The following is a 26309-nucleotide window of genomic DNA, read 5'->3' on the forward strand; positions in this document are numbered from 1 at the left end:
ACGTGCTTAAACCTTGGAGTAGGGCTTTTGATCAAGTGCTAGCTAACCACTCTGGAGTATTCACATTCCCAGGTAGGACAACTGACTGCCCCTGGGGTATAGACCAAAATGTGCACATTTGTATCATGCTGTCTATGATGAACTGTGTTAAAGTAAGTTACAGGCCACATGACCCCACCTATATTTTTACACTGTTATAATTGAGAAATTTCTGTGCACTCTGCTCCCTGCTGGTTTTGCGTTAAGTTACTGGTTTTAGAAGTCTGCCTGACTGTGTACCTTTCTTTTGTTCTTCCTTTTAAAATTTTTGCCTTATATTTTTAAAAAGTATTATATGTTTATTGAAGAAAATATGGAAAATATAGAGAAGCAAAAAGAAGAAAAAAAGTCACCTGCTATCTCACTATTCAACACTGACCATTGTTTATTATATGTTAGAAATTAGCACCCATCTGTTTTTCTGTATATCTGCTTACATTAAAAAGCAAAACTTCCAGGATCTTATTTTATCATCTAACAATAAAACATGGATATTTCCATGAGTCATTATTTGTATAGTAATGTGTTTTTTTAATAGCTACATCAAATTTCATTGTATTCGTGAACCATGATTTATTTAAACGATACCCTATTGCTCGTCATTTAGAATACTTCCAGTCCACTATCAAAGGCATTACCAGACTTTGTAGACTTAATTCCTTTCTGTTTCTTCAGACCTAGTCCTTATGTACCCATTTATCATTGGCTGTTAAAATGCCAATCTCCTTTTCCTTCTCTTTAGGTCACAGTTCTTACGTAACTCTTTAATTTAGGTTTTTAAAAGTTGTAATTTTTAGCTTTTCACTAATATAAGCCTTATATTTGGATAAACCAGGTTAAAACTACTGTTTGGAATTTTTAATACTCTAATGAATTGGATTAATATACTAGCTTGTTTTAAAAATACAATTTTAGGAGTATATATTCTGGGGAAATATGGACAGAAGAAAATCAGAGAAATACAAGAAAAGGAGGCTGCAGAATACATTGCCCAAGCGCGACGACAGTATCATTTTGAAAGTAACCAGAGGACTTGCAATATGACTGGTAAGGCAAAGAGAATATTGATAATATTTGATGATTTATATTAATTTGCATAACTCTGGGACCAAACTTAAAAAGCAAAGGAAAAATGATAAGTCTAGCAAGTATTTATCACATGATTGAACTGAAATACATCATTTAATGTGGATTTTTAAAAATCAATATAAATCAATATACAATATAAATGCTTGTTCATTCATTTTATTTATTCATTCAGCAAATACTGGGGGTACCCAGCGATTGGGAAACAGAAGGTGAACAATAAAAAATAAAAAAAATCCCAGACGTTCAGAGTTCATGTGCTAGTGAGAGAAAATGATGATAACCAACAAGTAGATAATTTTAGGCAGTGGTGGCTGCTATAAGGAGACGAAAGCTTGGACGGGGTGGGAATGTATGTTTAAGATACAGCAGTCAGGAGAGTCAGGCCTCTTTGAGGAGGTGGCATTTGAGGAGAAACCAGATAATACAATGGAGGAACCACGCAAAATGCCTGAGATGGAAACGAGCTTGGCACATGCAAGAAATAGCAAAAAGGCTGTGTAGCCACAGTGGAATGAGCAACAGATGAGTGTTAGGAAGTGAGGCTGCACAGGTAGCCCGATCCCTCGGGCTCTTACATGTCGCAGCAGAGCGTCCCACGTTTGTTAAATTGACAGTAGGCAACCACAGACCTGTAAGTTCAGTACAATACTATACAGTCAGTCAGTGATAATTAATAGTAATAGTTTATCCTCCAGAGCTAGCAACCTAAGAGTAGAATGCTATTACAAAATCATTTGAAAAGAACAAGGTGTTATTGTGTAACTGGCATAACTTTAAAGAATCAGTGTTCAAATCCATGTCAAACCTGTTTGGGCTTTATTATTATTATTATTGTTACTTAAAACTTAATCCTTTCTCTGACATTTCTTTCAAGAACAATTAATTTAGGAAGAATGTATAAAGGTAGGTTCTCTTTGTTCAATTTTAAAAGTAGAATTTTTTTCAGAGAACTTTATTTTTAGTTCAGTCTCATTTAACAACTAAAGAGGCTGAGATTAAGGAAGTTAAGAGACACATCCAAAGTTACAGATGGATTATGATTTTTTACATTTGAAACAATAATATGGCATTCTATAAAGCAAGTAGTAATCATAAATACGGTATATAGTGACAACCCAAGACACAGTGTGTAAGAGCACAGCTCAAGAGTGGGGCAGCTCTGGTTCACTTCCCAGTTTTGCCTCATAATATCTGTGTGTCTTTGGGCAAATCTAAATCCCAGCTCTCTCCTCTATACAAAGGTCTTCTAAAACCCACTTCATAAATGTTTTGTGAGAATGTGATGAGATAGTGCATATAAAGTGGTTGGCGTAGAGTACTCAGTAAGTAACTTTTTTACAATGACGTAATTCTTTAAATGGCTATTCAGCCTTCAATATAGTAGGGCTGCCAAGGACCTTTTAATGAATTTTTAGAGAATAAGAACAGTCTGTTTTTGGTTATTACTCACATTTTCAGAAAATGGAAAAAGGTAGGCTCTGGAGCTTCAAAATCATCTCAGTTTGGCATGGACCCTTGTGTCAGTTTGGGTCCTCCGGTAAGCAGATGCTAAGACGGTAAGCAGATGCTAAGACGGGATTGGATGTGCAAGAGCTTAATTGGGGGAAGCACCTGTGAAGAATAAAGGGAAGGGAACGGAAGTAGTCAAGGAAAGCCTTTAGACCACAATGCATGTCGGACAGGGGAATGGAAAAGGAGAAGGAAGGAAGATTAGGTAAGAAGAGTCTCCATCTGCAGCACAGTTCTAGAAAGTTTTGGCAGGCTGGTGGGGAGTCCTCAACCCCAAGTTCCCTGTAGGTGAGTCCCGCAGGAATCGTCCTGCTTCCGTGTCCCCACTGAGCCCTCGGGTTGGCTGGGAGTGGTGCAGACATGGGAATGCATCCAAAGGGGTGGCAGCTGGGGCTGTCAGCTACTTATGCTCCTCCAACCAGAATGTGGTGGCACTTTTCTATGACCCTCACAGCCCTCAGATGAATGAGTAGCTGACTATAGGCAATTAAAAGTAAAATATAGTGAACCAAAGTATAGATTCACTGAAAAACTTTCCCAATTAGCTTTCTGGATGCATTGATAATGGGGTTACAGATCATGATTACATTTCTATCCTTTTGGATAAGGTGTGATGAATATACTAGAAAAATTTAGTACTTTTCGGTAAATATAGCCAGTTGTTCTACCCAAGAAGTTAGCCCCAACTGAAAGATAGCATCAGTAGACTGCTCTGTGCCCCGCCCATTGGCTTTACCTGCTTCATGATTTTACTCAAGATTTCGGAGAAATGCTTCCTAAATTTACACATGACGTGGTGCTCAGACACATATCTGACACTATAAATGAGGTTTCAGGATGCAAAATAGTCTTGTCCCTTGTAGGTGCTAGACTGGAATAAATGAATTGTCTGCATTAAAAGTCATTTGTACAGATACAGAATTGTCCAGCTTGTTATGAACAAATCGTATACTGTGGCTTACAGAAATACTAATTTAATCTTAGGCTACAGTAATAAAGTCTGCGGTTGGATCCAAGGTAGTTACAACATGCTCTGCAGTAGTCAGAGTACAGGTCCATTTCTGCCTCTCACATGTTAAGAAGATACAAACTGGAACGTGTCAGAAGCTAAGTAAGGATAATAATAAGCACTAACACTTATTGAGCATTTCCATGTGCAAAGAAGCACTGTCCTAAATGCTTTGTATGCCTCAATCCTTAAAACAATCGTGAAAGGTAGATCCAGTGTTATCCTCAGTTACAGATGAAGACACTGAGGCACGGACAGGTTAAGTAACTTTCTCAGGTCGCGCAGATTCACAGCTGATGAAGGGCCATCTTGTGATTTGTGGTTGGACTGGGGATGCTTATCATGGAGACCAGATGGCTAAAAGAAGACGTGAAAGCTGTATTCAACTAGATACAGAAACATTTGTTCAGTGTTAATACTGACAACTGGAGGAGAAGAATAGGCTTTTCTTCAGTTGAATAGGCTGAAAGGGAACGTAAAAAGCTCTTATCTCTCAGGAGAATTATTGAAGAGATTTCTCTCGGATCATGTTGTTATACCACATTATCTTTTTGTTTTTTTTTCTGCGAAAAGCTTTATTGTTTCCATGTGGTTCACACCACACAATCTTTAAACTAGTTCCCTGCTAACTCCATTTTCTGAATGTAGGACTCTAGCCTTGCTTTTTCTTGGTAAGGTAACATATCATGTTATGGATTTTGTAATTAATGTGTCTTGACCAGTCAAGAAGTAAAAAATCATACACTAAAGTTTTCCCTTTTAAAATGTGGCATTTGTGACCTCTTGATATTTTTCAGTTTTATTTTGTCATTGCTTATTTAGTGTTAGAAACTCATTTTAAATTTATATGTGTATATTTCTCCAGCATGTCTTATGCCATGCATGGAGCCATAAATAAAACAACTCCTGTAAATTGCATGCAATTCTTTTTCCTTGGAGTACTGTATCTTATTTTATCTTGATGTTATTCATGGGAGTTACAGGCAATAGCTATTGGCAAAACCAAAACTACAACTCAGCAGCTTTTGTCTAGGTTTTAATAACTGTGTATTGCTTTATAGTATTTAATAAACTTTTTTCTAAAATTAGAAATAAAATGTGAAGCAAAAAGTATAGCTAAAGATAAAAATGTTTTTGATCATTTCATTCTATCAGAAATAAACATTTATTGTAAAAAAAATTTGGAGCGTACAGAAGAGAATAAAAAGAATTACCCATAATCCATAGCCCAAAGACCACCACTGTTAACATCTGGGAATAATTCTTCACATTCTTTCTTCTTTGTGCACTTGTTTACATTGCTGTGATCATAATATATATAAAACTTTGTTCACTTAACATAAGCAGATAAATTATTTATTAGTACATAATCCATTTTTATTAATATTAACAATAACTTGAAAACTCTATCCCTGACCTTCTCTCCCAGCCCTTGCTAGTTGCTAGTCCCATTATATAGCCTAAAATAATGTGCACTTCTCAGTGAGGGCAACCATGTTACTTGTGACCGTTTTATGTTCTGTTCGTATTGCAGTGCTGTCCATGCTGCCCACACTGAGAGAGGCCTTAATGCAGCAACTCAATTCTGAGAGCCTCACAGCTCTGCTAAAAAACAGGTAAATAAATGCAAACTACAGTGCTTTTCGTTGATATACTGCTCTTAAAGTTGATTTGATCAACTGAAATAGTTCAGGTGTCTTTGTTTCCTTGTTTTTCTAATTAAAACTTACATAGGCTTATTGAGAAAAAGATGTTTACTAACTGTATCATTGAATTCATTTTATTTTGTCCATTTATTTATACTCTAACTTGATGCACAAAATATTTAGGTCAATATTTATATGCATTCTGGTTTTCGTGTAAATAGGTTTTATATTACTTTGATGTTATTCAGAAATTTAATTATGGCATGCTTATGGAATATATGTTCCTGAACCAGATGTTGTAAAACTAAGTTATGTTAAACATTGTGCTTCATAACGAGTTTACAGTAATAGGTAAAGCATATGAACATATATCTTAGAGAAATAAGGCATATAAACTTGCCTTTTATATTATTAACAAAATGAAGTAAAAATATAACATGAGCATACAATAATGACAATTTACCTTACCATGACAGTTTACTGTGCACAAACCACTTTCGTAGGACCTCGTATATGGAGTGCAGTATGTGTTGGGGTATTGTGATTTGGTGTGGTGCTGTGTTCATTTGAGAAGAGTTCCAGAAGGAAAGGGCTTCTTATTTTAATGAACAAGATGGAGGGAAATGGTTTCAATAAATAAATACTAATCATTGTGAACTTATTGAAATATTCACTTTCCTTATAAATCATCCTTCAATAGCCGGGGGAAGAAAGTACTATTTCTGGAGTGTTTCTCTGTGCCAGGCCCAGTGCAAGATGTCTTATATACATGCTCCCATTTAATTTTCACAGTATCCTTATGAGGCAGATATTAGCATCTCCATTTTGCAGATAGGAATTTACTGTTCAGAAAGCTTAAATAGTAAGCTGGAAAATGTCTTTGAAAAACATTTTCTATATTCAGAGAATACCTCCCAACATACCAGTGGATTTGTATACCTGGGATTTTTTTAATTTGATTAAAGTATAATGCTAGTGATAAGGGGTTTTCCTCCTTAATTTCATCATTCTCTTAGATGTTGACACACTTTCTTAATAGATGTGAGGTTCTTAATAGATGTAAGATTCAGTTTATAAATTAGTTCATGTAATTATATGAAGAAGAAACACATAAGCAGATTACTTTCAAATAAAGGCTTAATTATCACCTGTATGAACATAAATAGGGGATAAAGAAATATGTACATAAGTAGGGGATAAAGAATAGGAATGCATTTTAATTGCCATAAGTTTTAGTCTTATTGGGGAGACAAGACAAATGAAATAAGTGAATAGCACTTTTATAAAAGCAACATAAAAACAGACACAATAAACATTGTTCCTTCTCGGTGACTCTGTTTCCTGCAAGGCCCTATGTTCCCTGTTCTTTGGGAGATTCAAGATAAGATTTGGTCTCTTTCCTTTTAAAACATTGTCATCCAAGGGAGGAAGTCGATGAAATAAAGTGTGATAATTCAAGACATTATGTTTAATCTAGGGTAAAAAGTAGAAGTAAAATGTGGGGAGAAAATGTGGGAGGCTAGAGAACACAGGGATTATTTTTGATGGCTCATCCTGGACAGCGTTAAAGAAAAGGTGTCATTCTTCTTTTCTTAATACACAGGAGAAGTTCTTAAGCTCCTGAGTGTTTAAGACGGGCAACAGTTCTCATTGACTGTTTCCTTTTTAAATATCTCACATTATTTTTTTCTTGCCTTTATTTTGATTTGAATGTACTATTTGCAGTTTGTGGGGTGAGAATGTCCATTTGAAAACCATTCGCATAAAGAAGGGTTTAAGCCCTGATGAAGTGTAATTAAATAAGGCCTCCAATCTTATGACTGCTTTTGTATTAATTTTTAGTCAGCTAAGCTCTCATGTAAGCCTGTCAAGCAAGTTCATTTTCTGTTTAATTATAATAATAGCTAATCAGAAATAAATAAAAGACTTGGTAGTCTTATTTTGTCAGTTTTATGACAGCAAATAAATGTCCATCACTGTTTTCAGTGCTTGGCATTCTTAGTGAAGATTGATAATGGCAGTGAAGTTTCAGTGACAAAGAATCTTCAACAGCCTACCTCACAAGAGATGTAGAACACTTGGAAAGGATTAGTGTAATTCTTACACAGATACTCGTATTTCAGTGACATTAAAGAGTGTCATGATATTTAACTTGGAGTTAATTCCATTAGACAAATCATTTGAAATGAATCTTTAAATACAAAGTATTTTCTCTGTTCTTCTACATAGATTTGGAATCGAAATCTTTTAAAAAGATAATAAGGTGAATTTTTTTAATCATTTTTTAAATGATTAAATCATTGCGAAATGATTACCACCATCAAGGTAATTAACATATCCATCACCTTATGTAGTTACGTGTGTGTGTAATGAGAACACTTAAGATTTACTCTCTCAGCAAATTATAAGTATACAATGCATTTTAATAACTGTACTCACCATTGCTGTGCCTTAGGCCTCCGGAACTTATTTGTCTTATAACTCTTAAGTTTAAATCTACTGTTAAGGTCTAATAATGGTGAATGGCAACATGAAGAAATGTCCTGTATGGCTATAACTCTTCCCTCTCCTACTAAAGTCACCTCAAATAGATAGTTTCAAGACTTATTTCCCCTTCCTTAGACTGTTCCTACTAAGTACTTCCTATATTGAAATTTTTGGAAGTGCTGTTTTCTTACCTTGTTTCATTTAGATTTCTGTAAAAAGCACTTTAAATTTTTTCTGAGGTAACATTCAAAAGAAAATGTGATTTACCTGCGTTAAAATACTTAACCCTTGAATTTTGGTTGATTCTCAATTTAATCAGAATAAATATGGCATTCCACCATGAGGCTTAAACATTAGCGTCAGGTTGCAGCGGTACCTTGTAGGATTCACTCCATAGATCTTCTTTGAACCTGTGCCATCTAGGAAAGGGGTAATGGAAGCTCTAGTGTCTGTTGAGTGGCAAAGAAAGATAAGACGCTAGTAATGTCCCACAACTGTAATGGTGACTCAACTTCTTATTTAAATGTAAATGTATTTCTGAATATAGTAGTAAAGAATATGTGTTTGTATATCTTTGTGGGTTTTTATTTCATTTTTCTAGTAATTTATTTTCATTGTGTTTTACAATAGTATTGGTCTGTGACAGATTGGAAATAAGAAAGAAAAAAAAAAAACTGTTCCTTCCACATAGGTGGTTTGAAAAGCACTGAACTCTATCCACATAGCGTATTCACACAGGGGAGTACTGTGCTTTGGTTAAAAAAAAAATAAAATAAAAGGAGAGACTTGGAAGCAACCATCTTGCTCCTGCCCCAGACAGACTGTTGTCCTGGGTGGTACATTCTGCCCCTGCCACAGCGGCCCCAGGCCCCATCTCGAGAACACAGCCCTCCTCGGTCCACAGGTGTTGCAGCCAACAAGGATCTTTCATCCCGGGCAGCCGAGTCTTGTCCCTGTACCACTTCTTCCTGAATATGGAGGAAAAGTTCATCATGGGCCAATCCCTGAGGAGTTCTTCCCAGTTCCTTAATCCTAAAACCGGTATAACAGGACCCTGTGTGCTCGGAACTGGGCTTCTCTTAAATTTTCTATCCAAAGAAATATATGTGATTACACCGGAGACCATCTCTGCCATATCAACAATACGGTTGATTGTCTACGTAGTTAAAAAAATATATGGTGCCTGTATTGGGGAATTTGATGATAAACTCAATGAGCAAAAAATTACCCAACTAGAAGAGGTGAAACAGGCTTCCTTCAAATACGTCCAGAGTGCAACTGATCTGGAGAAGTCACAGCAGGCACTGGTTCAGAAATGCCATTACATTTTTGACGTCCAGAGGAATGACATTGCTACAGCCTTGGCGGTTACTTCCCGGCAGTGGCTGCATAGAGTATACAAGGAGGTAAAGAATCGCCTGGGCTATCATCTCTCTGCAGAATATGATGCATTGGAAGGAGCAAGAGCACATGATAAGCACATGAGGCAGAATGTGTCTACACAGCAGGAAGTGCAGGTCTAAAGCTGCTGCAAAGATGGCCCAGACACAGCCAGTTTTGTAAATGCATCCCGATTAAGACAGCTACAAACAGTTGACTAAGTGGGAATTAGTCTGTGTGACAGAATCTTTCTGTATTGTGGTCTACTACGTAAAAATGAAATGCCTAAGACTCATATGAGAGAATTAAAACAAACTAGCTATTGACCAGTGATGGGGGAGGAGATGATTATATGTCTACAGAATGATCTCCAGGATATATTGTTATGTATTTTTTAAAAGGTAAAGTATGATGTGTATAGTATGCTGCCATTTATCTAAAGGGCAGATACAAATATCAATACATATTTACTTATATGGAGCAAAACATGGCAAAGTGTATATATTTAAATAATAATCTATGAAGAAGGGAGAATAAAGGGGAATGGGAACAGATTTATTTGAATATACTGTGTTGTATAAATTTGCCTTTGGGACCATATAAATACATATTTATAAAACTATATTGAATGTTTAAAAACCAATGTCTAAAAATGATAGTAAAATAAATTAACCTTAAAATGTGTCTAGTTGGTGGTAGAACCGCAAAGATAGAAACTGTGCCAGGGGCCTTTAAAACAGAAATTTGACTGTAAATTCTTAGTGGGATATATGCTCTTAGAGCTCACAGAGTTGAAAAACAAAAACATTAAAGTCTTTTAAATATTGCTTTTGCTATTCTGAGACTGTTGTTCATAGAGTGAGGAATAATGCAAATTAATAATTGCATTGGTTTCACTGATTTCTGGTGTTGACAAAGAAATACAGGGTTATGATCAATGATGTGAAGTTAAAGCCCCATGGTTCTAATTCTGAATTAGAAGTATCAGAATGAATTCTTAATGTATTTTATCTCTTTGAATATGTGAATAGATTACATAAATAGACACACACACACACACACACACACACACACACACACTTATTAGCTTAGTCTACTGAAAAGGCATAGAAATAATGACTTACCCAGTAGCAATGCATATTCCTAATCGAAGGTTGCAGTTTCAGACTACCATTTCCCACTACAGGGAACTAGAACTCTCAGAAAAAATGGCTGATTTCAGGTCTGCCGCAAGAATTGAAGATAAACCCAGAACAACTTTTTGTGTCAATAAGCAAGGAAGGCTAATTGGGGTCATGTCAAAAAGATTGAGGAACCAACCTGAATAGTCCCCCCATTGGTCAAAGACGGGCAATTTTAACATCAATAAGACTAATAACTACAGTGGGTTGAAACATATCAAGTTTACATTTAAATTCATGTGTTCATAATGACACTTTCAACAAAAAATACTTCATTATTTACCTTAGAAGGGATTATAGGACCTACTTTATTATATGTAAAATGTAAATGAGGGAAAAAAACATTTTTCCTTCTTTTTCTACATGATTTTACAAAAATTCCAAAGAGAGGAAAAGGACTGGAAGGGTATATAACCATGTACTAGTGAAAATGGTTGTTATCATTGGTTACTGAAATTGCAGTAGTTTTGTTCCTATATTTTGTGGGCTTTGTTTTCTGCAGTCACCCTGTGATAAACTATAATTAAATGTAGAGCTATAAAGTTCAAAGTTTTCTGTTAGATTACCTGATTATTTTCATATTTTTTTCTTTAGGCCTTCAAACAAGCTAGAAATATGGGAGGATCTGAAGATTATCAGTAAGCCTACATATTCTGTGTGACAGCACATCCTTAAAATATTTCTAAAAGGAAATTTATATTCTGTTATATGGATGACTCTTCTTTAATCTCATAGTTGTTGTCAGGATTAAATCTCACAAAGCAAGTAGATCAATGTCTGGTCATAGAAAGTACTCGGTAAATGTTAGCAGTGGTGGTGCTGTTGTTATTGTTGTTGTTATGATAATATATAAACCTGTCCTAGATCACGTATGCCTCTACTAGGTACTGATATTACACTTTAAAGGAAGTTTTTACTCCAATCCAGATAGTTACTTTGATACTGATATTATATACAAATTTTCATTAGTGATAAAAATTTGAAACAAAGAGATGCCCTGGGTAATACACACACACACACGTCTTAGAACTTAATACTCTCTATTATTCCTACATTTTCCCATCCACTTGACTAATCTTTATCAACTGAGTCATGCTTAAGCTTTGCCTATTTGAAAATAAATTAAACCTGTGTAGTACCCTGTATTTCCTTTCAGCTAGTAAACGTTCTCACACCCCTTATATGATACCAAAGATTTCTACATTCCCTTCTCACTCCCACTCACTCTTTGACACACTACAGCCTGCCTTCCAGTCCCGAGTCTCCACCCAAGCAACTCTTGCAAGCGTCAGTAGTAACTTGTGTGTTGCTAAATCCAGTGGCCATTTTCCTCCTGCTAGGCCTCACGGCAACAGTCAATGCCTTGGCTCTGTCCTCTGTTTTGAACACTCTGTCCTAGGCTGCTGTGAAGCCTCAACTCCAGATGTTCCCCCGCTTTCCATACCTTCCTCCAGCCCTTTAATGGGCTCACCCTCCTTTGCCTGCCATTGGAGGCTGGAGTTCTTCCATGCTCAGCCCCCTTCTCTTACTCTGAACTAGCTCCCCGGACAAATCAGTTCTGAGGCTGCAACTCTTAGCTTCCCAGTCCTCTTGTTTCCCTTTTAAAGCTAATAATATATAACCCTTAACTCAATATATGTTATTGTTGCAATTAAGATCATACCTAATTTACATTAAAAAGTTGTAAGGAGATAGACTTTGAAATATTTTGAATTGATATATTCTTGTACAAATGAATTTTTTAAATCATCTTATGAAAAAATAACCATAGGGATGGTTTCTGATTTTACACATTTATTTGTGTTTTAATAATAGTACCAAATGGTTTTCTTTTCTCTGTGAAGGTTTCACCAGAAGTATAGTAGCTGTATATAGTACCTGTATGCTGGTTGTTCTTTTGCGAGTCCAGTTAAACATTATTGGTGGATACATTTACCTGGATAATGCAGCAGTTGGCAAAAATGGCACTGTAAGTTTAATAGATTTAAAAAGATATTGCCCTTTGTTTCAAGAGGTTCAAAATTTAACCGAATATTATTTTTCTGATAATTTCTATAAAATATCTTCATATTTCATGTGATTGTAAACTTTTAGCATTATTGTTTTTCGTATTTTGAAACTAGACTTTTTGTTACATTATAGAGTATTATTTTTCCTGTTATTCGAGGTCCTGAAAATTGCTCAAGTTATACTGAAAGTATTATTTATTTACTAGTAATACTGGATAATTTAACCTTATTTCTGTCGATACAGACAGTTCTTGCTCCGCCAGATGTCCAACAGCAATATTTGTCAAGCATTCAACATCTCCTTGGAGATGGTGAGATTCTTATTTGTGACCTTTAAACTAATTGTAATTCATTCCTGGTATTACTGAAGAATTTAAAACATAAACAAGGCTTTTATGTTTGTTTTTCCTTTAATAGGTCTGACAGAATTGATCACTGTCATTAAACAAGCTGTGCAGAAGATTTTAGGAAGGTAAGGCATTTTGTTTGGCTTTTCTGACTTCCTTATTCTATGAATAAAAGAAAAATCAGAATTGTTGTAGTGAAGTTAATGAAACTTGACAAATGGTTCGTGAAATTCTTTGTAACCTAAGACAGACACAGTCCTTGGATATTGAACAATGGAATCCATTTTCTTCACCATTATCAACCTTTTGATACAAGGGAAGTGTTAATGTTTCATTGTTTATTGATTGACTTCCAAACAAATCAGAAATATTTGGGTCATGAGATAAAAGTTCTACTTTAAAATCTACCTCTGAAGAGTTTATCTCCCGTTGATACTAATAATATCTATAATCACAGTGGGAGTTTACTTGTGAAATCTGCAACAAGATTTTTCTTGGCTCTGTAATAGTGCCCCTTAACTGATGGCTGATTTCCTAATCTGATGATTTCACCGTCAGCAGTTTCAGGTTTGACTGGATGAAACAAGATCCCAGTTAGTCACCAGTGAGGAAGAGTATATATAGGATGTGTGGTATAGTTTCAGTTAATCCCAATTTCCTTTTCTCTGTTTCTAGTGTTTCTCTTAAACATTCTCTGTCCCTTTTGGACTTGGAGCAAAAACTAAAAGAAATCAGAAATCTCGTTGAGCAGCATAAATCTTCTTCTTGGATTAATAAAGATGGATCCAAATCTTTATTATGCCATTATATGATGCCAGATGAAGAAACTCCATTAGCAGTTCAGGTGCTTAATTCATAACCATCTAACCAAATCACTTACTCTATATTTTTAATTTTTTTTTTTTTACTGTCCCTTAAAATTTAGATTTCTGAGGTAAGTGATTTAAAGACATAATTTCAATAATTTAAGTAAAACTTCATTAATTCAGAAAACAAATTTCAAACATGAATTCTAGTTAGGAACATTTATAATTTTAGATATTCAGCAAATTTGTATTGGGTGTTAGTTGTGTGCCAGATACTATGCTATATGATCAGAATATAAAATGAATAGGACAATTGGTTACTGAAATTACAGTTACATTACATTATGATTGTAATTACATTACACATGGGAAACTCAGGAGACCAATTCATGTGGCTAGAGTGTATTTCTATGAGATCAAGTGGCAAAAAATAGAGCTGACAGTTGGGGCAAGATCGTGAATTGCTTTGTACGCCAGGTCAGTAGTGTGAACTTCAATTTATAGACAAAGAAAGGTAAATTTTAATCAGGCCAATAACTGATTGCAGAATCAAATGGACTGAAGGAAGTTGTAGTCATCCAGTTGAGAAACAAATGCCTAATCTAATAGTCATCCACCACTGGTGTGTCCCAGGCAGTAGTGATTTAAGTTATTCATTGATTAAGAATAAAAAGATGCCAAAGATTGTGGGTTATATACCTCATTTTAAAATAATTACTGTTTTTTTCATATGTGAGTGGATTGTACCGATTCTTTGCAGTTAAGAAAAGAATCTCTTTCACTTGACAACTAAAGAAGTCTTAAACCAGAAAGGCCTCCATTTCATACCTCAGCATTAAAGTCTGCCATGTTTTTCACTGCTTGCAGGTTTTGCCCTCCCGTAAAGACCCCAAAGATAGACTGATTTGGATGCTGAGAGAGCCTACATTCATGAGTAGGCCAAAAAAAGGTCGCAACCCGTTTCAGGCATGCTTGCAGGATGGAGGCTAAAATGAACAAGCAGAACAGATGGCACAGAATTAATGAAAGAAACGGCGAAAAGTTATGAATAAATAGAATCTCAAGGAGATGCAATAAGAGTATTAAAAAAGCTTTCTGAAGTGATAAAACAATTTCCAAATTTTAAAATTTGACAGTGGAACTAAAAAAGAAAATCGTTCCAAAGAACAGGTGAAGAGAGGAATGATGGACCAAATTTTACTGACTTGAATTAAAACCTGAAACTTGACATTGAAAGGACACACAGAGCCCCAGACTAAAGTAGATTGATGAAAAAGACACGTAAATGTCCTTATAAAATGTCTTAACCAATAAAAGAAAAAAAAATATTCCAGGCCTCTGCAACCTCAAAGCCTATTTTTTCCTTTGTAAACATATTCTAGAAATGTGTCCAGGAGAGGCCAGATAAACAAAGATCTTACGAAGTATAATTTTACTTTGACTCATATATTTAATACTACTCACCTATACATATGAACCTTTACAGTTTTTTTAGTTTAACATTTTTTTAATTGTTGATAGAACATAAACTTTTAGACTTCTTGAACTCTTGAGTTTATTAATATGACTAGTTTCATCGTAACCCTGTGCTAATATTTGAAACCTGAAGTATGGCATTTTAATTTCACAGGCCTGTGGGCTTTCTCCTAGAGATGTTACCACTATTAAACTACTCAATGAAACTAGAGACATGTTGGAAAGGTATGTGAACTGCGTGTAACAGAAAACATGTGTTTCTATTTTGATTGTATGATGACCATTTTTTTTAAACAATATATTCAACATAATATTTTGTTAAAATTAAATTTAGAATCTATTGTCCTGCCTTTAGGTAGGATTTCCTACCTAAATTAGTGGTTCTCTTATTACGGTGGGGAGGGAAGCAGAGATTTTTTTCAAGATAACCCATGTCTTGCCCACCTACTTTCCTAACCTAGACATTCTGATATTCTAGTTGAGGAACTGGAAGATAGTTAGCATTTATATTTTAAAAAGAGCTTTCAAGGATGAATCTGGTGTACCCAGTATATACTAATAAATAGTAAATGTTTAGGAACCACCTATGTAAAAAAAAACAAAAAACTGAAATGGTAACCACAGCAGTTCTGACCACCAACTCAAAGTCACTCAATATTGACTTGGGGAGTTGGGAAGAGATGCTTTTGTAAGCCAGAGCTACCTAGCTTCAGCCAATCTTCATGTAAACACACACACACACACACACACACACACACACACACACTCACACACACTTCTCTCTCTCCCTCCCTCTCTCTCTCTCTCTTTTCCACCCCCTCCTTCCCCCCAATATTGAGAACTACTCCCCCTATCCCTTTCAGGATAGACTGTAACCTAAAACCTCAAGTGATAAAAATTTCCGATCTTTTCTAAACTAAGTATTACTGTTTTAAATCACCCAGAAGACAGCCAGGCCCCAGACTATACATTAGAAGACCAGAAGACCTAGATTCAAGGCTGACTCTTCTACTAGCTGTTCACCCTGGTTGTACTACTTAAACTCTTGGAGGTAGTTTTATCATTGTAAAATCTGAGTAGTAATACCAGTCCTTCCCACTTTATCTTGAGTGATTAAAATATCAAAACTTCTTTTAAGGATAATTTAAGACCATTTCTCTAGTTCTGTTTTCTGAGGAAATTCTATCTTCTGCTTATATTTTTTCAGAATCTTGAAGAAAATCAGCAAATTTTTAGGTTATCTCAGCTACTGAATCTACTCTCTGAATTCATCACGTTCTAGTCCCCTTGACGTTCTGCAGTAGTGATCTCCCCTTTTCTTATTCAGGTTTCCACCAAATCACTCTGTGAAGCTCTAGAAAAGATCATCAGTGATCATTTGCCAAATCCAGTCAACCTGTAATATTCATCTTACCTGACCTTTCTCTCATAATTGACATTGTTAATTAAGCCGTTCTTGAAGTTCTTCTCTCTTATGGCTTCCATGGCAGTATAATCTCTTAACTTTTCTCTCAATTATCAGATTATTTCTTCTTAGGTTCCTCTATGCCTGTTTTTCCTTTAAATATTAGTGTTTCCCAGGTATTTGTTAATTCATCCTCACGTGCTTCAAGCAATTTTATATACTATTGCTTTCACTACTGTCTGTATGCTAAAAATTCCCAAATTTTATAGCCTTAGCCCTCCACTCCCATGAGTTGACCTAGATTGAGATTTCTGCATGTCAAAGATAGAACTAATCTGTTCAACCAGGCATTTTCTAACTGTCATATTAGCTATATTTTATTCTTTATATCAAAGAGTTTTTTGTGAAGTACTAATATGGTATAAAAAAAAGAGCTTGAACTATAAGGTCAAAAAGGCCTGGGTTCAAATTCTACAAATTCAGTTCCTCATCTGTACAGTTTAACAACATTTTCTAAATCACTGGTATTTCATGATGGAGTGTGTCAAGTAAACCAATAATCTATGACTATAAGAGGATTTCTCTTCAAGAGTTTCCTCAAGAGAAATAATATTATTGATAGCTTTAAAAATGCATTGTACAAAGTGCTGACTAATGTAAGAAAATCTAGAGAAGTGAATGAATATTCTCATTGTGTTGCGTTAAATAATAAGCTCACTTTTATGGTAATTTTAAAGATTGACTCCTTGATATATTGTTATAGTGTTATAGGCTGTAAAACTAGATTGTGACTAGAAATGTTGATGGCTGTCAAACGTAGCCACAGTTACAGAATTTATTTCCTTTTCCATTGAGAATCTTAAAAAGTAACTTATTCTTCTTATTTTGTGTAGTCCAGATTTTAGTACAGTTTTGAATACCTGTTTAAATCGAGGTTTTAGTAGACTGCTAGACAATATGGCTGAGTTCTTTCGACCTACTGAACAGGACCTGCAACATGGTAACTCCATGAATAGGTAAGATTACATGTAAAAATTTTATCACTTTAATAAAATAGTGCTTTGGATACGTTTATGTTTTGTTTCAGGTAACAAAAAAAATTTAGAGGATGAATTTGAATGTTCATTTTTCAACAAATTAAACTCCATTAAACCAGTGACTCCTTCATTAGAACTCCCTCTGGATTCAATATTAAAACTTTCATTGCTTCCCCCAATTTTTCCACTACATAGAAGTACTTAAGTTATGAAACTACCTTTATAGGCCAAATTCCAATTACTGGATTTTCTTTAATTCTTTAGAATACAAAACTGAAAATGTTTTAAGTTTTAATGTATTCTCTAATTTATTCCAGTACTGCAAGCCATAATTGACCTACATAACCCAGTACTTTGGTCATTATAATAACCAGGCATTCCTGTTATAGATTTCCATTTGATGAATTATCTGCTAGTTCTACAGCTACATAACTGTGTTAATTTTCAGCCCTTATTGTTAGTACCTTTAATCATAACTGTTACTAAGTCATGGATTCATGCTGCCAAAGGTATTTTATGGTTTTATTATATCCTTATCATCTCAACATGAGCACCTTGGATCTCCTATTAGGCTTTACACTCTGAGAACCTCTGTTTTTTGTATTAAACTAGAAAACAATAGGTACTAAATCAATGTTAACTGACTATAAACTCTTCCATTAAAAATAGAGGAAACAGTAACTAATATGCAGTATGTATGTGCAATGTCCATTTAATTCTTAGATATGGAGGGCAAGAGATTATTATTTGCCCAATTCTCAGGGACTCTTCTTTATTGTACAAAAAAGAATAATTTGCAATTAACATTGAGGCTATGGAATGCTTACAGCCATAAAATTTATTTTCTGCAGCAATTTAAATATCATCCTAAGATCTTTTTTTAGCAATTCTTTACATTACACAAAAAATAAATTTGAGCCCCTATATGCTCCCTAAATCAAGGTGTTCCAATTAATAAAAATTCACTATAATCTCTACCTAGCAAAGTATTAGTTATTTCCTGAGTGGTAATAAAGAATTGTGACAGTTGTTTTAACATGAACAAGGACTTGATCTTATACACTGAAGAATTGTAAAATTTTGCTACAACCACACCAGCCATTGATAGTCTTCCTTTTCTGAACTCTTGTACTACTCATCTGTACTTTTCATATACAACAGACAGGTTTCACCTTAAACTGGAGTCTTATTCCTTAGTTACATTTTAAGACTCCTCTCAAAGTCATCTTTGCCCTTTCATATTTCATCATACATACTTGGCACTCAGTAGATATTTCCTATCTAAGTCTTTTTCTCGCATGTCAATAACCAACTTTACATTCAATAGTAGAAATATTCCAATTATGCCTACTCTCGTTCCTATAGTTAAACATATCATGGAAGTTCTAGCCATCACAATAAGTCAAGAAAAAATATTATTGATTTTATAGATTAATTTAAGTCTAATTAATATATAATTAATTATATAATTAATATTAATTTAAGTCTCTCCTTCCAAATAGTGACCATCTTTATATTGTTTTAGAATTTAATGGAAATAATTCTAGTGTTTTAACATTAAGTACAACTTTTGATTTCAAAAGACCACTTTAACCATCCTAAAATTAATCTATAAATGTAGCCAAAGTACCACTAAATTAGGGATTAGAAGATGGTTGCTTTATTTTTGAATCTGAAAAATTGACAGTAAAAGTGATCTGGCGCAATAAATGGCTGAGAATATTCAAGAAATTATTGAAAAAGTAGAGGAACGAATGTACTTCAACTGTAGAACATAGATTATAAGGTGTAGTTATTAGAATAATGTTATTCATTAAAAGAGTAGCTAAAGCAATGGAATAGTATATAATATCCACAAACGGAGTCTAAAATATGCAGGATATTGGCACATGATGAAGATGAGGAAGAGCTATATTATTTCATAAATGTTGATAAGACAAATAGTCATTTTACAGTTTAAGGTTTAAAATATACATTTTAAACCTTAAACATTGCTAGAAATTGTAAAATAATAATAAAATTAAGTCCTCCTGTACCATACATATAGCGCGTGTGTGTGTGTGTGTGTCCAGGAGGTTTAAACAATAAAAACATAAATGAACTGGTAGAAAACAACTGTTTGATCTCAAAATGGAGGAAATCTTTCTAAGAATGAAAGAAAACTTTAGATAAACCAAATGATAAGTTTTATTGTAAAATTTAAAAGTTATAGATCAAACAAGTTTTATTAACTTTATAATCAATATTAAATGCAAATGGTAATGTTGGGGAAATGTTTGCAAACTATATATGTCATACAAAGAAGTTAATAGCATTATATACACATCGGTTAAGGAAGGAAATACCCACAGAAAGAAATGGTCATAGACGCAGATACTTCACAAAAGAACAGAGAGAAATGGCCAATCTGTCCCTTCATCGAACATCTATTTATTGAGCACATGCTATGTATCAAGTGCTGTACTAGGTCGCTACCCTCATGGATTTTACCATCTAGTAGGAGAAACGGGCAGTAAACATAATTGTACAAACTATGATGAGTGTTAGAAAGGAAAAGAACAATGAACGTGTAATAGAAGAATTGGAACAAACACAAAAAGTGCAAGCGTATTTTTCCCTGAGGAAATCATTTGAACTGAAAACTAAAACCTGAGTGACTGTTAAATATACCTTGGACTGGAGTGAGGCAGTTGAGATTGAAGACAGAAGCCACAGGCCAAAGACTTTTGAAGACAGGAGGACCAAGGTTCACTTTGAGGACCTGGAAGAAGGCTGGTGGCAGTGGAACAGATGGAAGGGGGAAAAGAATGGTGTGAGGTGAAGTTGGGGCGAGAATTCAGCACACACAGATTATGGCTGTCGGCTTGAGAATGCCGGGAGCCACTAGAGAAGTGGCAGGATTTGCCTTGTAGGATCACTTTGCTTTGTGGAGAAGGACTTGGGAAAGTGGAAGCTGGAGTGGGACATAGGAGTAGATGAATGAAGACTTTTATTAATTGATTCAGCAAGTGCGTATTGAACAAGCACTGTGCACCAGGGTGCTAGGAGAATACAGTGAGTAAAGCAGATGTGGAACCTAACCTCATGGACCTTGTGTGATAGTGGTCTCTTCAATTTCTGTTGAAAACACAACGATTTGTTTTTTAAGAATCATTTCATACATAATCACATTATATCACATACAATCATTTAACAGTCATTATACATAATCACACATTTATTCATCTCACAAATGTTCAGACAAGAGATAATGCTTAGTTTGGACTAGGTTTGGCAATGGGGAAAAGTAGATACATTTGAGAAATATTTAAGATTGTGGAGAGATTGGTTATAGGATACAGGAGAAGGAAGTGCCAAGGATAATGCTTAGGTTTCCTTCTTACACAGCAGGATAAGTAATGGTACAATTCACTGCAGTGGAGGGGGAAAACAGTAAACATTGCTAGAAATTAGAGAAATACCAAAACTGTTGAGATATCATTTTCAGCTATCAGACATACAATGATTAAAGAAAAAGATAATGCTTGGCATTTTAGAAGGCATGATGGAGCAGGTATTCTCACACACTGCTGGAAAAGCAGAGGGCATTTGGCAATATACATTTTATTTTTTAAATATACATTTTAAACCTTAAAAATATTAATACTCTTTGACCCAGTAATCCCATGTTAATACAGAGAGTTATTTATATTAATGAAAATTAGGCAAAAACTTAAATGCCCAATCTAGGAAGCTGCTGATACAAATTTTCACAGGTAGATGGATTACTGTATAATTAAAAAAACACAACTTTGGGAGATATATTAATAAGGTGAAAAATGCTTATGAATTAAAAATTCAAAACAATATTTCTTTGGAGGTTATAGTTATCTGTTAAAAAACCACACAAGCATCGATATTTATAAAAATTACTTGAAGAAATTAACCATGATGTCAAGTATATAGTTTTTTCTAGGTGGTAGAATTATATGTGATTTTTATTTTCTTATGAATACATTAAGGATTTTTCAATAGCTATTTATTAATTTTACAATTAAAATGTTAAATACCTGTAAGAAAATTTCAGAAAATAATTATTACTGTGATGATTTTTCAGTCTTTCCAGTGTCAGCCTGCCTTTAGCTAAGATAATTCCAATAGTAAATGGACAGATCCATTCCGTTTGCAGTGAAACACCTAGTCATTTTGTTCAGGTAAGAAGAAAGCTTTGGGGTTTTATAAATAGATTGTATTTTTGGAGGTGGTCTTGTTTGCCTAACATAAAATTACATTTCTCTCCTGTGATGTTTGTTCAAAGAAACCAAAAACTTGAAACCACATGTGATAGAGTGCCCCATGAGAGTAAGAACGTATCATGGCAAATTGATTAGGTTAGAAGTTTCCATCTTCATGTCATAGCTCTACACCTGTTAGACTGCATTTTAGTCCAGATACATTCTATGGGTCAGTTTACAGTTAAGCTGTGCTAGTGAGAATATTGAGCCTTGAGGCAGATTCGTTCCTCAAATTTTAAGGAAAACCAAAACTTTTTTGTAGAGAATTTACTTTATGCATTTTAATAATTAACAAATATAACTATTAATAGTTCACCAATAATTTGCTAACTAAAAGCTGCATAGACAGTAGGTTACTGAAATTTTTTCACTAGTCTACGTATTACTCCTTCTTTCTTAGGAAAGCACTTTAGAGCGCATGGAGTGATACTGACATTAAAAGGATAACTTTGAATCCACATAAAGTTTTTTCTGTGTCATTTGCAAACTTGGAAACTGTATTGCAAGTAAAAAATTACTTGCAATACCCCTCAATTCCAAACTACTGCAGTAATGTGCAGTGAGAACAGACCCTGAGCCCTCAGTGTAAAGACAGCATCTTCTCAGACAAGTGAGAGTATTTTCTATGTGGACTTTCTGCTCAGGAACATGAGCACTGAGTCTTGGGTTGTATTTCTTTTTATCTCTGTATAGTGTCATTAGCTTGTCCTTCACAAGCTTATTTCCCCTCATTGTTCCGTTCAGTCTTCTTTGCCATCTTTCTTACCCGTGAGAGTTAGGCAATTCATATTGCAGAAGGAAGAGTGAGTAAAGCTGATCCATTTCACTTAATTTTAAACTTAATTTAAGCTCAAATGTTTTTACATTAAAAATTTGGTTTTAAATTTTTAATTAAATTTTCACATGTATATCAGTGTGAGAAAAAAGGCTGTAACTTCTAGCATTCAAACCTTAACTTTACTTTTCTCCACTTTCATAAAGTCTCTGGCTACATCACTAGGCCGTTTATCTTGACAGACAAGTGTAATACAACTAAGTGTAATACACCACCACCAGCCTTAGTGCTTAAGTAATTTATGTGCTACTTAATTAAAATCTGTATAATTGATAATGAAAACAAAAGATTTCAATCTAGTAAAAATACCACTGATACTGTTTACAAAGTTCTCTAGTGTAACTGGATATAGATTAAACGTATATAATAGGCTGTTAATTTACAAAACTTCCACCAATTTTTTTAACTGTCATTTCTATGAGTTAAAATACCAAATGACGTTCAGAGAATTTAACCATGAGATCAAGACTTGCCTGAAGCTCACTTTGGTGTTCTGGTACTTAAGAGGGACACAAAGCTTAGGTTCACTTCCTAGTCCTCTGCCTCTCACAGGGGAATTTAACTGTTTCTGTGTCAAGGGTCTTTCCACAGTCTGATGAAGTCTGTGGACCCCTTCTAAGAACAGTATCTACAAATACATATTGTAAAATACATAGGGTTTAAAGAAAATCACTTATATAGTTTTCAAAATACTTTTAAAAATCGATGATGTCACAATATTGCTTCTTCACGCATTAAACATGATGTAATGGCAGTTCATGTAACTTCTACAACTATCATATGATACAAAAATGATTTCTACAGAAGACAAATTCACAAGTTCTGCTAATACTATCACAGTTTGTTGCTTATATTCATGATTGAAGGAAATGCTAGATTTTAGTTAAAGGTTAATGAAAATAAAGATGTAATTTTTTTTTCCTTTTCACTCACAAATGCCTTTAGAACCCTTGTTCTCAAGTGCGTATGTGTAGTTTATGTATGTGCATATATATATATATATATATATATATTCTATATTATATAGAATATACATATATTCTATATTAAATCTTCTAGAAAGTAATATACCTCAACCACATCATGTCAGTTTCCAGCAAAAGTACTTTTACACTTGTATCCTTAGTATTGTAATCCTTTACTCAAAAGATATTTATCTGGTACTTAGCACACACAAAAATCCATTTGAAGACCATTTTGGGTCTTTTCTCAAAGTCACACTTGAATATATAGCATACCTACCATCCCTCATATAAGAACCTAAACAATAAATATCTCCTAGAATTTGTTATAAGAAAAAAATACTCCTTTCATTAAATGGTATGCTTTTTGGCCTTAACACCACAAAACTTAGACCAAAATTCATTGCTTTATTTCAGAAATGAATTCAAATTATCTGTACTTTTTACAAACTGTAACATTTTGTTGTCATCTTTGCTAGGATCTGTTGATGATGGAGCAAGTGAGAGACTTTGCGGCGAATGTCTATGAAGCTTTTAGTACTCCTCAACAACTGGAGAAATGATTTTTTTTTCCAACAAAAACTGGGTGGACTTCACTTTTAAAAATATACTGAATATGTCAACTATATAGGGTAATGATTTGTTACCAAAATGCCTAATAAAAATATATTCTTAATCAAAGTTTCATTTCAGAATGAAACAGATTTGTCATCTTAATGTATTTTTAAACTCATCAACAAAATACTTTTTGTGGGCATATCTGAATGGACACAGTGCAAATATCAGAATTTGTTACACCATGGATATTAGCTTCAAACTGACTGAAAACTAATGTAGATACTTTTTTTTTAATATTTGAAATTCAATTTACTTGGACATTAATACTGAGGTAAAATCGGGTGGGAAATAGGTGTGAAGTTTGGAAAATATGCTATTTAACCAATCATACGGTTCACCGGACTGTAGTGGACAGGTGTAAAGTACACTTTTCTCCAGTTACTCTTCAAAGGAATCAATTACTTGTCTTAAATGTACCCGATGGAGGGCTTTGCTTTTTATGGAAATCAGTGAATTTACCAATCATGATCAGGATTATTTTCCTTTACTATTGTTAACAATCCTTAGAAAATTATATAGTGATTTAGAGGCTAAAACTGTGTCGATGCTGTTTACTCACAGTTATTAACTATAGTTTCATTTGTATGTAAATAATTTTAATAACTTACTTTGTATTGATTTTGAGCACAGTGGATATCTTATTGCAATAAAATATTTTAGTAAAATATGGTTTTGTTAATACTTTATAGCTATTTGTCTCATAGCATTTTTGCTGTTATTTTGGGAAAATGCTAGTTTTCAAGTTTCACTTTAACTGGTAATATAATTGATGCTTTCTTTTAACTTGTTTTAGAAAAAAATAAATAGCATTTCGTTCTGAAAAATAGTTCACTGTCTCTAGTAAATCTGTAGTGCTGGGTTTATAAGGGTAATTAGAGCAGAAATAAATGATGTATCAGTATATTGGATATATTTTCAGGAATATAAGAATATTTTCAGTAACATCGTTTTATGTTCCTCCAACATAACATATAGCTCAATAGTGGAAGGTAGACAATGAATTGTGAAGTCTCTTCTAAGGCCAGGCTAGGCCCGAAGCCAACTGCCTGGAAGTCTGTGTCTAGAATATTTAAAAAATAAAAAAAAAAATGTAACGGTGTGGAGGAGGGCAACTGCTTCTTTCCAAAAGGTGGCAGAATGTTACTTGTAATCGGGCGACAGAGAGGCTGCATTTTGGAAAATTAGTGACTGTGTGTGTAATAGGGCGTCTCTTCCAGCAGTATTAACCCAGGATTTCATCCAAGGAAAATACGAGACTGAACCAGGTGTGGCCTTGTAAGGACAGAAAGCTGATCCGCCAAAAATTATCACCTGGAATCATCTGCATCTGTAAAGTTAATGGCAATTGAAGAGACGACAAGGTAAAAACCAATGTACTTGAAACTAATTGGCTTTAGACATTGCAAATTTGTCTTCCCACAGTACAGTAAGAGCCCTTGTCTGGGACCCTTAAGTTGTTTAATCTAAAAAGTCTTTTAAAGCAGAATATCATAAACAATAAATAAATAACACGTGTTCTTAGATATTTTAATTTAAAATATAAATATTTTTTAGTTGCCAATTATTTAATGTAGGAACGAGGCCTTTTCTACCTCTTCAGTAAACGTCTGCTTATAGACCTCTATCTTTATACAAATTACATGCATTACATTACACAGTTGTGAAACAGGTACAAAATTCTTGTAGATTTTTAGTATATTTCCCCAAATCTTTTAGAACTGTTTTGTCCACAATTAAATAACCAATACCTTAAAAAAATAAATAAATAAAAAGGTAACACACTTTTATCTAGACTTTCTATTCAACTTGGTTTTCACAGAAACCAACTCTTCACACATACATGTCATCAGTTCATGTAATCATGATAAAGAGTTCAGCTGGCATCATCAGTTTGGTAAGTATTAGTTTCCTAGAGCTGCAATAACAAATCACAACTAACTGGGTGGCTTAAATCAACAGAAATTTATTCTCCCACAGTTCTGGCACTTAGAAGTCCAAAATCAAGGTGCAAGCAGGCCATGCTCCCTCTGAAGGCTCTAAGGAAGAATCTTTCCAATCCTTCCTTGACTCACCCAGTTTCTGGTGGCCCCAGGTCTTCCCTGGCTTGTAGCAGCATAACTCCAATTTCTGTCTGTCTTCATATGGTCATTTTTTCTGTAAGTTCTCTGTCTCTTATGAGGATACTCTCATTTAGGACCCA

The 26309-nt window shown here is 34.3% G+C and overlaps 1 protein-coding gene across 2 annotated transcripts in view; it reads left to right on the plus strand.

The window, feature by feature from the left end:
* PEX3 (peroxisomal biogenesis factor 3) overlaps positions 1–25192 on the plus strand; it is a 32724-nt gene extending 7532 nt beyond the window's left edge. The window contains exons 2-12 of one of the 2 annotated variants that reach the window (XM_033097036.1): positions 955–1086; positions 5181–5262; positions 10935–10978; positions 12185–12309; positions 12594–12660; positions 12767–12821; positions 13372–13540; positions 15133–15203; positions 17277–17399; positions 21517–21613; positions 23971–24191. In XM_033097036.1, the coding sequence (XP_032952927.1) occupies positions 955–1086; positions 5181–5262; positions 10935–10978; positions 12185–12309; positions 12594–12660; positions 12767–12821; positions 13372–13540; positions 15133–15203; positions 17277–17399; positions 21517–21613; positions 23971–24054 (1049 nt within the window). In that variant the 3' untranslated portion in view covers positions 24055–24191. Of the gene's footprint in view, positions 1–954; positions 1087–5180; positions 5263–10934; positions 10979–12184; positions 12310–12593; positions 12661–12766; positions 12822–13371; positions 13541–15132; positions 15204–17276; positions 17400–21516; positions 21614–23970 lie in introns of both variants that reach the window. The other variant, XM_033097044.1, reaches the window with a different exon arrangement.
* Positions 25193–26309: the final 1117 nt, after the last annotated feature.

This window comes from Rhinolophus ferrumequinum, chromosome 3, assembly GCF_004115265.2.
Source record: "Rhinolophus ferrumequinum isolate MPI-CBG mRhiFer1 chromosome 3, mRhiFer1_v1.p, whole genome shotgun sequence".
Taxonomy (NCBI): Eukaryota; Metazoa; Chordata; class Mammalia; order Chiroptera; family Rhinolophidae; genus Rhinolophus; species Rhinolophus ferrumequinum.